The 18,618-nt window shown below is 35.9% G+C and overlaps 1 protein-coding gene across 1 annotated transcript; it reads left to right on the forward strand.

Annotated features, from left to right (window-relative positions):
• The first annotated feature begins 533 nt into the window (after positions 1–533).
• LOC139850148 (uncharacterized) lies at positions 534–1,406 on the forward strand. Its single transcript, XM_071839738.1, has 2 exons — positions 534–731; positions 840–1,406. Exons 1-2 carry the CDS (start codon positions 534–536, stop codon positions 1,404–1,406), a joined length of 765 nt encoding a protein of 254 aa, XP_071695839.1.
• Positions 1,407–18,618: the final 17,212 nt, after the last annotated feature.

Consider the following 18,618-nt stretch of genomic DNA (forward strand, 5'->3'; position numbering starts at 1 on the left):
TATGGTTTGTTGATTACTTCTGTCAATTTAACATGGTATCAGAGCGGGTACGCTCTTGATTGTAGATCGATTGAAGTTTTTTTTAGGGCTTCTTTGTGTTTGGTGTTCGTAGCAGTTATTTGGGGCTTCTTAAAGATTAAAAGTGTTTGTTCAGGTTCGATTGACGATCTGTGTGTTGTGGTTGGTAATAGTATTCGAAACCCTAATTTCTTCAAAATTAGGGTTAGGGTTTCTACCAAGTAATTAAAGTCTTCCGCTGATTATTCTTCTGATTCTTTTGATCTTCAAAGGGGAGTCTCGCGTTTATTCATACTGTTTGGCTTTCTTATCTGTTTAATTGGTTATTTTTGTGAACTATCTGTTTATCTAACATACAATTATCTGATTGGTTAATCAATGTGCCCAACTCTTGATCCAAGTCCCTTGAGACTTGTGAAAACCTGATCAAGAACAGGTTGGATTAATTAGTCATTTGGTTGTATTTGTTGAATATTGTTTGATCTGTTCATATTTGTTTGTTTTCTGTGTGAAATATGGGTGATAGTACTTCTGCTACACAAATTAGTAAATTGGATTTTAGTGATCCACTTTATCTTCTTGCAAATGATACATCTGGTACACCTATTACAACTGTAAAGTTAAAAGGAACAGAAATTTATAATATTTGGAGTAAGTCAATGTTATTGGCTTTATCCACAAAGAATAAAATTGGTTTTATAAAAGGCACTGTTGTAAGGAGTGCAACTGATGAAATACTTGCATCCCAATGAGATAGGTGCGACTCTGTTGTTCAATCCTGGATTCTTGGGTCTGTTACAGAATATCTATATTCTGGACAGATTTTCTCTACTAATGCATCTGATGTGTGGAAAGAATTAAAAGAGACTTGTGATAAGATTGATACTTCTATAATATACAACTTACATCATCAAATTAATACACTTAAACAAGGTGATAGTACACTTCCTGAGTATTATCACAAACTTAATACATTATGGAAACAATATGATGCTATGGTGTCCTTACCTATTTGTACTTGTAATGCAGCTGCCTACACATGTGCAGCAGCTACATCTCACAAAGATCATGTAAAGATGATGAAGTTAATGCAGTTTTTAATGGGCTTAAATGATGAATATACATCTGTTAGAAGTAATATCTTATTAAGAGACACTGTAATCGATGTTAAAGAAGCTTATGCTATCATTTCAAGAGAAGAGTCCCATAAGGGAATTTCCACAGATAAAATTGTCAAGACTCAAGCTAATGCTTTTGTGTCTCAATCAAATAACACATTTAATAAGGCTGGGAATAATTCTGGGAACTTTTCAAGTAATAACAATAACAGAAATCAAAACCATACCTTAAAATGTAAAAAAATGCAACAAGCTTGGTCATACAATTGAAAGGTGTTTTGAAATAATTGGTTATCCACCATCTTTTAAAAGAAGGGTAAATGGAAATCAAAACAACATGAATTTTGGAAATAGATCTTACTCTAATAACTGTGCTACTAATAAAGATGAATCTTCTAGTTCTGCTCCTGCAGTACTAACAAATGACCAGTTGATGAAGCTTCTTAATTTGATAAATGAAAATGCAACACCTGTGGATGCAAATGCTAATATGGCAGGTAATTTTGTAAACTGTAACATCCTCTTTAATTCAAATTTTAAAAGATTTTTTAATGGTTGCATTAATGATAAAGTTAAAAGTCAAAGTCAAGATTGGATAATTGATTCTGGTGCTAGTTATCATATGACTGTTAGTGAAAAAGGTATGAGTGATATTGTTGATATTTCCAAATTAAAATTAACTGTGGGGCATCCAAATGGAACACAAGCAAAAGTTGTAAAGATTGGAAATTTGAAAATTTCAAACAATGTAATTCTATATGATGTTTTGGTAGTACTAGAATACTGTGTAAGTCTCCTATCTGTTCATAAACTGTCTAAAGATAGTAAATTAACAATAAGTTTTGATGAAAACGAATGTTTTATTCAGGACTTGAAAGCAATGACAACTGTAGGGACTGGTAGTCAAAGTGGTGGATTATATTTGTTTGATGATCATGATCTAAATGTGATAGGTTTATCTTGCAATGTGTGTGTTCATTTAGTGTCTGCACAGTTGTGGCATGCAAGACTTAGACATCCTTCTGTACAAGTTTTGAAAGTTTTAAAACAAAAATTAAATCTTAAAGATATTCAAGAAAATTGTCTTTGTGACACCTGCCATAAGGCAAAACAGGTCAGGGAACCTTTTCCTCTTAGTGATCATAAATCACAAGAGTTAGGTGATTTAATACTCTTGGATCTTTGGGGTCCATTTAAAATACAAAGCAAAGATGGTTACAAATATTTCTTAACTATTGTTGATGATTTTTCTATAGGTGTCTAGATTTACTTGTTAAAATCTAAAGATGAAACTTTTGATAACATTATAAGTTTTGTAAATCTGATTCAAAATCAATTTAACAAAAATGTTAAAGTTCTAATAAGTGACAATGCACTGAGTTTGTTAATTGGAAAATGATTAATTTTGTTTAAAAAAAAAGGAATAGTTCATCAAACATCATGTTCATACACTCCACAACAAAATAGAGTGGTTAAAAGAAAACATAGACACTTGCTTAATGCAGCAAGAGCACTTATGTTTCAAAGGGGGTTGCCTTAAAATATGTGGAGTGAGTGTGTTCTAACTGCATGTTATTTAATTAACAGGACTCCATCAAATGTGCTCTCTGGAAAGACCCCTTATAAGTTAATTTTTAAAAAGGACCCTAATCTCTCTCACCTAAGGTGTTTTGGTTGTTTGTGTTACACTATTATTCTAAATCCAGAAAACAAGTTTTCTAGTAGGTCTGTTAAGTGTGTTCTTATTGGGTTTGGAAATGTTCAAAAAGGTTATAAGTTGTTGAGTTTGGAAAACAGAAGTGTGATTTTTTCAAGAGATGTGAAGTTTTATGAAAACATTTTCCCTTTGAAGTCAAATAATGTTTCTGATGATTTAAATCATTTAAATTTCTTTGATCAAATGTTTTTAATAGCCAAAACACCAAAAGTCCCAATGATGAAGAGAGAGCAACAAATGATGGTGATGGCAATGGTGACAGTGGTTCTAATAGTGGTAACAGTCATGGTCATAAGAGTTATAGTGGTCCCAACATTGCAGTTGGTGATAATAGTAACACTTCTAGTCATGATAGTAGTCCTATTAGTAATCCAGGAACCTCTACAACTCCTATGAATGATCATTTATCTCCTAAGGGCAATACTTTTCAAAATCAATCTAATAGTAATAGTCCAAATACTGCTCAGCAGTCTTTGAGAATGTCAACCAGAGTGCATGTTTTTCCAAAGAAATTTGATGACTTCATTATTGAAGGAAAAGTTAAGTATGGTATTGAAAGGTGATGTGCGAAACGTGGTATATGAATTGTTATATGAAATAGTATGGAAAAATACCGATTAAAGATTGTTACACACTAACAAGCAGTGTACCCGATCGTGTAGTAGTATAAATAATGGTTTAGTTCCGTGTATCGTTCCAAGGACAGTTGGATTAGTCAAACTAAAATTAGAAACTATATTGTGATTAACTAAGTAAACGAAACTTAAAGGTACAAGATATTGTGTTTTGTGGCTATTTAACGATTTAGCCAAATCAGAGAAGATTAAAAGTAAAAACAATATTTTTGGTCTTTTAAGTTTACATAATGAAAACAAATGCAACGAAAGCAAATAAGATAGTTTGATTAAGATCAAAGATACGAAATGTTTATCTAGGTATTTTACCCTCGATATTGGATGTAAGTCATATTGTTAAGACCTGATTGAATGAATATGTGTGTAAGTTACCTAATAGATTTATCAAGAGTTCTCTTAGTAAACACGCAAACTCGATTACAAGATCAAGGGTTCCCTTTTCTCTATAGTTCTCGTGTTTGTAACCAAATAACTATGATATATATGCTAATCACCCAAATCGACTTGCCAAGAGTTCTCTTTAGCAAGTTCTTAAACTAGAATTACTAAGTGGAGGGTTCCCTATCACCTAGACCTTTTCGTTTGTGACTAGTTGATTAGCTAGATCAAAGACTCGAATAATAATTGTCTTTTGCGTTCGCTCTACACAATTCATTCCTATATCGTCTAATCATTTTGATCTAATTTACCCCCTTGGTCCGGTTTAGTAAACAATCAATCTAACACAAGTTGATTGTAAATCAATATGATACATCAACAAGAGTTCTCTTTATCAACAACATATCAATTAATTAGATACAAATGATTTAACATCAATAAGCATGGTTCTTTAATTCAAGCTTTAATCTACCACACATAATACATTCAATCCATAAAATTACATCCAATACCTCAGTTATTAATCTAGACAAACATTATAGAGTTTAGCCAAAAATCATATTAACAAACAAAATAACAATCAATTGATAAGTAGAATTCATTGTGAAGAACAAGAAATCAACCTAATAGAGAATGAATCTTGAATGGAGAAGGTGTTGAATCTTGATTCTTGGATGTTAAGTCTCTTCCAAGAGCTTGGAATTCTCCAACTTTGCTCCTAAAATCGTCTTGGAACTCCTCTGTTTCGTAACTCTCAGTATCTCTCTCAATAATACACTTTTAAAGTGGTGAAAGTTGGTCAAAAGCAAAAAGTAGGCTGAAACCTACTTCTGGATGGCGTCCAGATTTCTGGACGGCGTCCAGTTGTAAAGGCCTGGATGGCGTCCAGATTTCTGGACGGCGTCCAGTTATGAAGGGCTGGACGGCGTCCAGAAATCTGGACGACGTTCAGTTGTGCTGAATTGTTCTGTCTCGTTTTTTCCAAATCTCCCTTCATTTGGACGGCGTCCCAATCATTTTGGACGGCGTCCAACATACCTGAAGCCTTGTTTTATCGTTTTAGAGCGCTAATTTGACCATAACTTGTATCAGGATCAACTATGATGAAATCACAACTTATAGAATGGTCATAATTCACCAAAACTCTTTATAAACCACTTTCCGATACACTTATCATACCTTTATGTATTACTTGTAGAAACCGCCTTAACTATCCTTGATTCGAGAGTATTTTACACGATATTGCGAGATATATATATGATGTAATCGAGCAATATCAAAACACCCCACACTTAAACCTTGCTTGTCCTCAAGCAATTCATTCTTACAAAGTAGAAGACTATCAAACACACTTACACAATATAGAGTACACACATCACTCAAGTAACGCAAAACACATGAAACATACACGTTTATTTGAAACGCAAACTCACGCTATATGAAACACACGCTTTAAGTATAACACACACATTTATTGTAATCACACTCACGCTATATACACAATGAGAACACACGCACACATTTTTGGGAGTTTTAGAGCCAAGTATCCGAAAAATTTGATCCTACGGAAATCAGGACCTTATGAAAAACGTTTTATGTTTTTGAAAATATAATGCTAGTTTTTACACTAGGCACGTTTTCCATTTTTGTCGGATTTTCTGAATTTTTGGAAAATGTGTGCGGGTTTCCCGCTATTGGTCAAGCCAATCCCTCCCACAGTACCTAACATCGTTAGATGTTGGTATGAAAATAATGCGTTTAGGAGGATACACATTACGTCCAGATATCATCGATAATCATGAGGTAATCATCTAATCCATTAAGTCAACCATAAATATTGAGGTTCATCAGGCTTAAAAGCTGATATCTTACCTTTCCGGAGGTTATCCACTGGGAATCTGATCAATTCACTGACATTTCGTGTATCATGGTGCGCTTCCCATTTGGCTAGCATATCTCCCTCATTGAGATAAGCTTTGACTACCAGTTTTCCTGTTTGACGTTGAGGCCTGGTAGATTTCCAGTCGATTTTAGCAATGACTTTTCAAGATTTTTCGTCACCCTACAACTGGTCTGGACTACAACTTCTGAAACAAATCAGCAAGTGTGTCGTTCGGAAGACTTTACTTCCTTGAGGATGGAATGGATACATCCTATGGGTAATAATAAAGTGGTCGGACGCAACATTGTCCTTATTAGGAGAAACAATGAGGATCGTCCTATTTTAGTTTTCGATCTGGCGCGAGGTCCGGTTTCCGACCACGCTATGCAATCACCGCTCTCTCACGGTTTACACTCATTTTGGTACAAGTGACCTACAAGTTAGCTTTACTAAACTAGTAGGATTTTCATTCAAATAATTGAATGATAGTACAACTTCAAAGACTATTAATAATTTAAAACATAACTCAACATTTCTTTTCTAGTTTTAGAACACAATGTATGTAAAATGGTTTTGGACAATTTTCGTTTCTAAGGCTACCTGAAAATTTTAAAATTTTGATCATAAACGCCTTAATTTTTGTAAAACGAATTCCTGATAAATTTCTATCTCCCACCCCACATTTAAGATCATGCAAGGCCTTCATTGCATGAAATCATAAAAATGATTAAATTTAGAGGGCAAAGTGATAGGGTGATTGTAGAAATTTTTAAATTTTTAACCTGTAAATCGTGGAACATGTAGACGAATGCCGCTGAACTTACTGCCAGCATAAGAGCATCGTCCATTCCTCGATTATCAATATACATACATCATAATATCAAATGTTGCTGAACTTAATGTCAGTCTTTGAAGTTCAACCACACTGCACAAATTAACAAACCACACAAATAATAATAAAAATAACGGTGTTTTTACAATCACATCCATTATCAAACCACACAATTAGTTTAAAAATACAAACCAATATTGTTTTAATACACACCATAACAAATAAATAGATTGTTTGAAAATGTAACAAGATGATCATTGGCTCGCAGGCCTTCAGTTATCGTAAGGCCAAAAGTAGTTTTCTGAGCCATCTCTGCTTCGGCGTCCTCGCGGGTATTCCTGCTCAAATCGGTTCCTGGCATCCTGCATCGCATCGTTAGTATTATAAATTGGGTAAGGCAGAGGTGGGTTTTCAGGATCAGTGTAGTATTGGGGTGTCAGACGTGTTGTTCCATAGTACTGATCGAGGTTGGAATAATATTACTCGGTGTTATGGTTATTCCAATTAATACCATAACTGTTCCATCCCTGGTTATGTACTTGAGCAATCTGGCGTTGCTCCATTCCTTACTGACTCACCCTCATGTTGTTCATATTATTGACCAAATCATCCCAACCAGATTGAGACGGATACCAAGGACCTTGACCTTGAACATTTGTCTGGGCTTCCATTTCTGCTTCCTCTTCCTCTTGTTGTTCCTGTTGTACATTCGCGCCACTACCACTCGCGCCACCTGCCACAAAAGGTACCAAACGCCTATTTTCATCGTACATCAAAATCTCGGCATTAACATAAGAAACCTTTTTCAGGGGTTTCATTGCATGGTCACATTCTATAAGGCGATTAAGATCAATATTAAAGTGACGGGCAATCCGCGTAATGTAGTGGCCCCCTAGAAGCGGTTTGTCTCTTCGCGCATCTGTAGCTATACCTAGCAAATAGTTCCCAATTAATCCCGGTATATCGGTGTGATAACCCCTTTTTATTTGATCCATTATCCATAGATCCAGAGATTTAACCTTTTCATGTCCTTCGACTCTCGCATTAAAGGTACATGTGATAAGTCGATGGAGTAGCTTATCGTCAGGGGTTGCTATTTCAGCATACCTGTGTCTACTTGATTTGAACGGGCTAGATGAATTTGGCCCTCTAATCCTTCTCCAAAAGGATTGTTCATTAAAACTCACTCCCCCATGATACTCTGAGCTTACTAAATATTGCCTTAATTGTGCGTCAGTAAGCTCATGAAAAATACCCAAAACTCTACATAACCCAAAACTACTCAAACTTCTTTCATCACCCCCTAGCCAGAATCTAAAGAAAGCTTCCGAGAGTGGATCGCGAACATTATTGAATCGGAAAGTTGAGTAAAATTCTTTACATAGCACGGGAAACACTTGATCGTGTAGACTGAAAATTTGTTCCCATGCGTATGTCAATCTGTTACTATATGGTATAGCTAACAAACGAGTAACATGGGCATGCATACCCGCCTCAATCAAAGGAGCCCAGTCCAAATACCATGTAGAATTAATTGGTCGACGGGTAATTCGAGCAAAAGTTTCCCCGTAATCATCATTGTCCCGAAGATGTTCTAACCAAACTATTGGATTATTTTGAGCATCTTCTTCTTCGCCAGATGATGATGATGAATGTTGTTGAACTGGTGGTGGTGGTGGAACGTTTCTTGATGTTTTGCCCCTTTTCGGTTGTCCACCCCTGCTAGATTGTCCCTGCAAAACATAATAACACCAAAACAAAGAACATAGAAACCGTTGTGTTAATGTTAGCTAAAAACATAACCGAGTAGCAAGGGGAATTAGTCATGCCATTCAAAGTTCATAAGCATTGTGATTCATATAAGTAAAAGCGTATGTTCAGAATAATTGATCACAGTCAACCAAAGTCAACATAAACTAGCAAATACACTCTCACAAAAATGTGGTTCACAAAATTCACAATTAGGCATCAACTTAGGACTCAAGCATGTTGCGTTCGTAGGTCATGACATTTAAACTTGCATTCTAATGATATTCATTACAATCATAGCACTAGTTATCACAATTTAGTTCAAAATGACCATTATAACGCCACTACATCATAGCATTTCATACCATCAATCCACTTCAATAGGCTTAAACATGTGAAAAACTAGCATACATCTTTCATAAGAACATCACAATTCAAAGCATGCTAGAAATTCACTAAAATTCAATTTATGACCCGGCCAAATTAACATCTATATCATCAACAACAATTAAACACTTAACAAGCTTCATAAACATCACAAACAAACTCAATATCTTGAATTAACTACCCTACTTTCGGATTTAATCATCACAAACCCTAGAATCATGAGCATACCCCTTAAACATGTAATTATTGCAAAATCAAGACATAATGGGTAATTAAACAACTAAGGCATGTTAATCTAAACAAAAATCATGCAAATCAAACACCTCACACTTATCTTTCACTAATTTATGCATATAGACATACAAATCAAGTAATTGAGAAAGAAAAGTATGAAAGGAGATTAGCAATACCCTAGAAAACATGATTCAAGCTTGGAATTGAAGGAAGAATGCACGAATTTGAAGTAAAAAATTAGGGTTTTTAGGTGTTGGTTCGTTTTTGGGAGAGAAAAACTGAGTTAAAAGTGTGTGTGGTTGAAAAATGGGTCAGGTATCCTTTAAAACGCGTTTTTTTTTCTGAGTCAGACATCTGGACGATGTCTAACATTTTGGACGGCGTCCAGTATTGAAGAGCTGGACGGCATCCAGAAATATGGACGGCGTCCAGTAAAGAAAAGTTGGACGGCATCCAGTTACACTAAAACCTACTGACTTCATTTTTCGAAAATCCTTTGAATTTGGACGGCGTCCAGGGGATTTTGGACGGCGTCCCAATGGTCTGGAGGCTCAAAATCTTAATAAAACTCATAAAAATTCCCATTTTCAACACACAAAAGCTCATATCATTAACATAGATCATTTTGTACATTAAAAACAATCAAACCAATCATAAAACACGCGATTCACACTATTTACACGCGTGAACTTTCTTTAACGAGTCGTTCACCCAACTCGTCCCCATTTTGATTTAGGCTTTGTTCTCGAAGTTGAGGCTAACCTCTTCGATTTCCAGGGGACCATCGACATAGTGTTTGACCCGGTGGCCATTCACTTTAAAAATGTCGCCCTTCCAGTTCACCACTTCAATTGTACCATAAGGGTACACTTTTCTAATAACAAATGGTCCCGACCATCGGGACTTAAGCTTTCCTGGTGATAACTTGAAATGGGCATTGTAAACAAGGACACGATCTCCTTCCATGAATTCCTTTGGATTTTTCAATCTCTTGTCGTGCCATTTTTTGGTATTTTCATTATAAATTAGAGAGTTGTTATAGGCTTCAAGCCTCAACTCGTCTAATTCATTCAACTGGGTCAAACGTAACCGACCCGCCTCTTGGTAATCCAAATTACATGCCCTTAGCGCCCAATGCGCTTTGTGTTCAATCTCCAACGGGAGATGGCATGCTTTTCCGTATACCATTCGAAAAGGAGTGGTTCCAATAGGTGTTTTGTAGGCCGTGCGAAAGGCCCACAATGCATCATTTAACTTAACAGACCACTCTTTTGGATTTGCACCAACGGTCTTTTCAAGTATATGTTTTAGAGATCGATTGGTATTCTCTACCTACCCACTTGTTTGAGGGTGATAAGATGTTGAAATTTTATGGATCACTGGATATCTTTTCAACACCTTTTCTAATTGCTTATTGTAAAAGTGGGTGCCCCGGTCACTGATAAGGGCTTTAGGCGTGCCAAACCTTGAGAAAAGTTCCATTAAAAAGGTTACTACAACTCGGCCATCATTTGTGGAGAGAGGTTTTGCCTCCGCCCATTTGGAAACATAATCAATGTGAAATGTCCCGTTCTTATTGATTAAAAACGTTCCATATTAATTGATTTCGTTGCGAGGTTTTGACCTCTATATGAGACGTTTTTCAAAGACTGCATTCATTTTAAAACAAACCATAACCTTTATTTCATCAATAAAGGTTTAAAAAGCTTTATGTAGATTATCAAATAATGATAATCTAAAATATCCTGTTTACACACGACCATTACATAATGGTTTACAATACAAATATGTTACAACAAAATAAGTTTCTTGAATGCAGTTTTTACACAATATCATACAAGCATGGACTCCAAATCTCGTCCTTATTTAAGTATGCGACAGCGGAAGCTCTTAATAATCACCTGAGAATAAACATGCTTAAAACGTCAACAAAAATGTTGGTGAGTTATAGGTTTAACCTATATATATCAAATCATAATAATAGACCACAAGATTTCATATTTCAATACACATCCCATACATAGAGATAAAAATCATTCATATGGTGAACACCTGGTAACCGACATTAACAAGATGCATATATAAGAATATCCCCATCATTCCGGGACACCCTTCGGATATGATATAAATTTCGAAGTACTAAAGCATCCGGTACTTTGGATGGGGTTTGTAAAGCCCAATAGATCTATCTTTAGGATTCGCGTCAATTAGGGTGTCTGTTCCCTAATTCTTAGATTACCAGACTTAATAAAAAGGGGCATATTCGATTTCGATAATTCAACCATAGAATGTAGTTTCACGTACTTGTGTCTATTTTGTAAATCATTTATAAAACCTGTATGTATTCTCATCTCAAAAATATTAGATTTTAAAAGTGGGACTATAACTCACTTTCACAGATTTTTACTTCGTCGGGAAGTAAGACTTGGCCACTGTTGATTCACGAACCTATAACAATATATACATATATATTAAAGTATGTTCAAAATATATTTACAACACTTTTAATATATTTTGATGTTTTAAGTTTATTAAGTCAGCTGTCCTCGTTAGTAACCTATAACTAGTTGTCCACAGTTAGATGTACAGAAATAAATCGATAAATATTATCTTGAATCAATCCACGACCCAGTGTATACGTATCTCAGTATTGATCACAACTCAAACTATATATATTTTGGAATCAACCTCAACCCTGTATAGCTAACTCCAACATTCACATATAGAGTGTCTATGGTTGTTCCGAAATATATATAGATGTGTCGACATGATAGGTCGAAACATTGTATACGTGTCTATGGTATCTCAAGATTACATAATATACAATACAAGTTGATTAAGTTATGGTTGGAATAGATTTGTTACCAATTTTCACGTAGCTAAAATGAGAAAAATTATCCAATCTTGTTTTACCCATAACTTCTTCATTTTAAATCCGTTTTGAGTGAATCAAATTGCTATGATTTCATATTGAACTCTATTTTATGAATCTAAACAGAAAAAGTATAGGTTTATAGTCGGAAAAATAAGTTACAAGTCATTTTTGTAAAGGTAGTCATTTCAGTCGAAAGAACGACGTCTAGATGACCATTTTAGAAAACATACTTCCACTTTGAGTTTAACCATAATTTTTGGATATAGTTTCATGTTCATAATAAAAATCATTTTCTCAGAATAACAACTTTTAAATCAAAGTTTATCATAGTTTTTAATTAACTAACCCAAAACAGCCCGCGGTGTTACTACGACGGCGTAAATCCGGTTTTACGGTGTTTTTCGTGTTTCCAGGTTTTAAATCATTAAGTTAGCATATCATATAGATATAGAACATGTGTTTAGTTGATTTTAAAAGTCAAGTTAGAAGGATTAACTTTTGTTTGCGAACAAGTTTAGAATTAACTAAACTATGTTCTAGTGATTACAAGTTTAAACCTTCGAATAATATAGCTTTATATGTATGAATCGAATGATGTTATGAACATCATTACTACCTTAATTTCCTTGGATAAACCTACTGGAAAAGAGAAAAATGGATCTAGCTTCAATGGATCCTTGGATGGCTCGAAGTTCTTGAAGCAGAATCATGACACGAAAACAAGTTCAAGTAAGATCATCACTTGAAATAAGATTGTTATAGTTATAGAAATTGAACCAAAGTTTGAATATGATTATTACCTTGTATTAGAATGATAACCTACTGTAAGAAACAAAGATTTCTTGAGGTTGGATGATCACCTTACAAGATTGGAAGTGAGCTAGCAAACTTGAAAGTATTCTTGATTTTATGTAACTAGAACTTGTAGAATATATGAAGAACACTTAGAACTTGAAGATAGAACTTGAGAGAGATTAATTAGATGAAGAAAATTGAAGAATGAAAGTGTTTGTAGGTGTTTTTGGTCGTTGGTGTATGGATTAGATATAAAGGATATGTAATTTTGTTTTCATGTAAATAAGTCATGAATGATTACTCATATTTTTGTAATTTTATGAGATATTTCATGCTAGTTGCCAAATGATGGTTCCCACATGTGTTAGGTGACTCACATGGGCTGCTAAGAGCTGATCATTGGAGTGTATATACCAATAGTACATACATCTAAAAGCTGTGTATTGTACAAGTACGAATACGGGTGCATACGAGTAGAATTGTTGATGAAACTGAACGAGGATGTAATTGTAAGCATTTTTGTTAAGTAGAAGTATTTTGATAAGTGTCTTGAAGTCTTTCAAAAGTGTATGAATACATATTAAAACACTACATGTATATACATTTTAACTGAGTCGTTAAGTCATCGTTAGTCGTTACATGTAAGTGTTGTTTTGAAACCTTTAGGTTAACGATCTTGTTAAATGTTGTTAACCCAATGTTTATAATATCAAATGAGATTTTAGATTATTATATTATCATGATATTATCATGTATGAATATCTCTTAATATGATATATATACATTAAATGTCTTTACAACGATAATCGTTACATATATGTCTCGTTTAAAAATCATTAAGTTAGTAGTCTTGTTTTTACATATGTAGTTCATTGTTAATATACTTAATGATATGTTTACTTATCATATTATCATGTTAACTATATATATATCCATATATATGTCATCATATAGTTTTTACAAGTTTTAACGTTCGTGAATCACCGGTCAACTTGGGTGGTCAATTGTCTATATGAAACATATTTCAATTAATCAAGTCTTAACAAGTTTGATTGCTTAACATGTTGGAAACATTTAATCATGTAAATATCAATCTCAATTAATATATATAAACATGGAAAAGTTCGGGTCACTACAGTACCTACCCGTTAAATAAATTTCGTCCCGAAATTTTAAGCTGTTGAAGGTGTTGGCGAATCTTCTGGAAATAGATGCGGGTATTTCTTCTTCATTTGATCTTCACGCTCCCAGGTGAACTCGGGTCCTCTACGAGCATTCCATCGAACCTTAACAATTGGTATCTTGTTTTGCTTAAGTCTTTTAACCTCACGATCCATTATTTCGACGGGTTCTTCGACGAATTGAAGTTTTTCGTTGATTTGGATTTCATCTAACGGAATAGTGAGATCTTCTTTAGCAAAACATTTCTTCAAATTCGAGACGTGGAAAGTGTTATGTACAGCCGCGAGTTGTTGAGGTAACTCTAGTCGGTAAGCTACTGGTCCGACACGATCAATAATCTTGAATGGTCCAATATACCTTGGATTTAATTTCCCTCGTTTACCAAATCGAACAACGCCTTTCCAAGGTGCAACTTTAAGCATGACCATCTCTCCAATTTCAAATTCTATATCTTTTCTTTTAATGTCAGCGTAGCTCTTTTGTCGACTTTGGGCGGTTTTCAACCGTTGTTGAATTTGGATGATCTTCTCGGTAGTTTCTTGTATAATCTCCGGACCCGTAATCTGTCTATCCCCCACTTCACTCCAACAAATCGGAGACCTGCACTTTCTACCATAAAGTGCTTCAAACGGCGCCATCTCAATGCTTGAATGGTAGCTGTTGTTGTAGGAAAATTCTGCTAACGGTAGATGTCGATCCCAACTGTTTCCGAAATCAATAACACATGCTCGTAGCATGTCTTCAAGCGTTTGTATCGTCCTTTCGCTCTACCCATCAGTTTGTGGATGATAGGCAGTACTCATGTCTAGACGAGTTCCTAATGCTTGCTGTAATGTCTGCCAGAATCTTGAAATAAATCTGCCATCCCTATCAGAGATAATAGAGATTGGTATTCCATGTCTGGAGACGACTTCCTTCAAATACAGTCGTGCTAACTTCTCCATCTTGTCATCTTCTCTTATTGGTAGGAAGTGTGCTGATTTGGTGAGACGATCAACTATTACCCAAATAGTATCAAAACCACTTGCAGTCCTTGGCAATTTAGTGATGAAATCCATGGTAATGTTTTCCCATTTCCATTCCGGGATTTCGGGTTGTTGAAGTAGACCTGATGGTTTCTGATGCTCAGCTTTGACCTTAGAACACGTCAAACATTCTCCTACGTATTTAGCAACATCGGCTTTCATACCCGGCCACCAAAAATGTTTCTTGAGATCCTTGTACATCTTCCCCGTTCCAGGATGTATTGAGTATCTGGTTTTATGAGCTTCTCTAAGTACCATTTCTCTCATATCTCCAAATTTTGGTACCCAAATCCTTTCAGCCCTATACCGGGTTCCGTCTTCCCGAATATTAAGATGCTTCTCCGATCCTTTGGGTATTTCATCCTTTAAATTTCCTTCTTTTAAAACTCCTTGTTGCGCCTCCTTTATTTGAGTAGTAATGTTATTATGAATCATTATATTCATAGATTTTACTCGAATGTGTTCTCTGTCCTTCCTGCTCAAGGCATCGGCTACCACATTTGCCTTCCCCGGGTGGTAACGAATCTCAAAGTAGTAATCATTCAATAATTCAATCCACCTACGCTGCCTCATATTCAGTTGTTTCTGATTAAATATGTGTTGAAGACTTTTGTGGTCAGTATATATAATACTTTTGACCCCATATAAGTAGTGCCTCCAAGTCTTTAATGCAAAAACAACCGCGCCTAATTCCAAATCATGCGTCGTATAATTTTGCTCGTGAATCTTCAATTGTCTAGACGCATAAGCAATCACCTTCGTTCGTTGCATTAATACACAACCGAGACCTTGCTTTGATGCATCACAATAAATCACAAAATCATCATTCCCTTCAGGCAATGACAATATAGGTGCCGTAGTTAGCTTTTTCTTCAATAACTGAAACGCTTTCTCTTGTTCATCATTCCATTCAAATTTCTTCCCTTTATGCGTTAATGCAGTCAAGGGTTTTGCTATTCTGGAAAAGTCTTGGATGAACCTTCTGTAGTAACCAGCTAGTCCTAAAAACTGGCGTATGTGTTTCGGAGTTTTCGGGGTTTCCCACTTTTCAACAGTTTCTATCTTTGCCGGATCCACCTTAATTCCTTCTTTATTCACTATGTGACCGAGGAATTGAACTTCTTCCAACCAAAATGCACACTTTGAAAACTTAGCGTACAATTCTTCCTTCCTCAATACTTCTAACACCTTTCTCAAATGTTCACCGTGTTCTTGGTCATTCTTTGAGTAAATAAGTATGTCATCAATGAAAACAATGACAAACTTGTCAAGGTATGGTCCACACACTCGGTTCATAAGGTCCATGAACACAGCTGGTGCATTAGTTAAACCAAACGGCATGACCATAAACTCGTAATGACCGTAACGTGTTCTAAAAGCAGTCTTGGGAATATCATCTTCTTTCACCCGCATTTGATGATACCCGGAACGTAAGTCAATCTTTGAATAAACAGACGAGCCTTGTAGTTGATCAAATAAGTCGTCGATTCTCGGTAGTGGGTAGCGGTTCTTGATGGTAAGTTTGTTCAACTCTCGGTAGTCGATACACAACCTGAATGTACCATCTTTCTTCTTGACAAACAAAACAGGAGCTCCCCACGGTGATGTGCTTGGTCGAATGAAACCACGCTCTAAAAGTTCTTGTAATTGGCTTTGCAGTTCTTTCATCTCGCTGGGTGCGAGTCTGTAAGGAGCACGAGCTATTGGTGCAGCTCCTGGTACAAGATCTATTTGAAATTCAACGGATCGATGTGGGGGTAATCCCGTTAATTCTTTCGGAAATACATCGGGAAATTCTTTTGCAATGGGAACATCATTGATGCTCTTTTCTTCAGTTTGTACTTTCTCGACGTGTGCTAGAACAGCATAGCAACCTTTTCTTATTAGTTTTTGTGCCTTCAAATTACTAATAAGATGTAGCTTCGTGTTGCCCTTTTCTCCGTACACCATTAAGGGTTTTCCTTTTTCTCGTATAATGCGAATTGCATTTTTGTAACAAACGATCTCTGCTTTCACTTCTTTCAACCAGTCCATGCCGATTATCACATCAAAACTCCCTAACTCTACTGGTATCAAATCAATCTTAAATGTTTCGCTAACCAGTTTAATTTCTCGATTCCGACATATATTATCTGCTGAAATTAATTTACCATTTGCTAATTCGAGTAAAAATTTACTATCCAAAGGCGTCAATGGACAACTTAATTTAGCACAAAAATCTCTACTCATATAGCTTCTATCCGCACCCGAATCAAATAAAACGTAAGCAGATTTATTGTCAATAAGAAACGTACCCGTAACAAGCTCCGGGTCTTCTTGTGCCTCTGCCGCATTAATATTGAAAACTCTTCCACGGCCTTGTCCATTCGTGTTCTCCTGGTTCGGGCAATTTCTAATAATGTGGCCTGGTTTTCCACATTTATAACAAACTACATTGGCATAACTTGCTCCGACACTACTTGCTCCGCCATTACTCGTTCCGACACCATTTGTTCCTTTCGTTCTATTAACCCCTGGTCCGTAGACCTCACACTTCGCCGCGCTATGACCATTTCTTTTACACTTGTTGCAAAATTTGGTGCAGAACCCCGAGTGATTCTTTTCACACCTTTGGCATAGCTGCTTCTGATTGTTGTTGTTGTTGCGGTTATTATTGTTGTTGGGATGATTATTGTAGTTGCTGTTGTTGTTGTTGTTGTTGTTGTTGTTGTTGTTGTTGGGCCGTTTGTTGTAGTTGCGATTGATGTTGCGATTGTTGGGATAATTGTTGCGATTATTGTTGTAATTGCTGTTGTTGTTGTATTGGTGATTCTTATCACCGTTTTCCTCCCACTTTCTTTTGACTTGCTTCACATTGGCCTCTTCAGCAGTCTGTTCTTTAATTCTTTCTTCAATCTGGTTCACTAGTTTGTGAGCCATTCTACATGCCTGTTGTATGGAGGCGGGCTCGTGTGAACTTATATCTTCTTGGATTCTTTCCGGTAATCCTTTCACAAACGCGTCGATCTTCTCTTCCTCATCTTCGAATGCTCTCGGACACAATAGGCACAATTCTGTGAATCGTCTTTCGTACGTGGTAATATCAAATCCTTGGGTTCGTAACCCTCTAAGTTCTGTCTTGAGCTTATTGACCTCGGTTCTGGGACGGTACTTCTCGTTCATCAAGTGCTTGAATGCTGACCACGGTAGTGCGTACGCATCATCTTGTCCCACTTGCTCTAGATAGGTATTCCACCATGTTAACGCAGAACCTGTGAAGGTATGCGTAGCGTACTTCACTTTGTCCTCTTCAGTACACTTACTTATGGCAAACACCGATTCAACCTTCTCGGTCCACCGTTTCAATCCGATCGGTCCTTCGGTTCCATCAAATTCCAAAGGTTTGCAGGCAGTGAATTCTTTGTAGGTGCATCCTACACGATTTCCTGTACTGCTAGATCCAAGGTTATTGTTGGTATGTAGCGCAGCCTGTACTGCGGCTATGTTTGAAGCTAGAAAAGTACGGAATTCCTCTTCATTCATATTCACGGTGTGTCGAGTAGTCGGTGCCATTTCCTTCAAAATAGTTAAATGGAACAAGTTAATCATACAGAATATTAAGAGTAGTTAATAGTATTTCGTAGCATAATATGAACTCATTTATAAAAGCTTTTTCTTCATATTAGCGTTTTATAAGTTTAAATTCGGGTAGTACCTACCCGTTAAGTTCATACTTAGTAGCTAATATACAATTCAACTACTACAATTCTATATGAAAAACTGATTGTAATAATATTTCGCGTTCAAACTTT

This window comes from Rutidosis leptorrhynchoides, chromosome 1 (assembly GCF_046630445.1).
Source record: "Rutidosis leptorrhynchoides isolate AG116_Rl617_1_P2 chromosome 1, CSIRO_AGI_Rlap_v1, whole genome shotgun sequence".
NCBI classification, from domain to species: domain Eukaryota; kingdom Viridiplantae; phylum Streptophyta; class Magnoliopsida; order Asterales; family Asteraceae; genus Rutidosis; species Rutidosis leptorrhynchoides.

Bases quoted from the DNA above. Each gene is read 5' to 3' on its own strand.
- LOC139850148 (XM_071839738.1), top strand. From the start codon at position 534: ATGGGTGATAGTACTTCTGCTACACAAATTAGTAAATTGGATTTTAGT. The intron at 732-839 runs GTAAGGAGTGCA...TATTCTGGACAG, and splicing joins GTTTTATAAAAGGCACTGTT to ATTTTCTCTACTAATGCATC.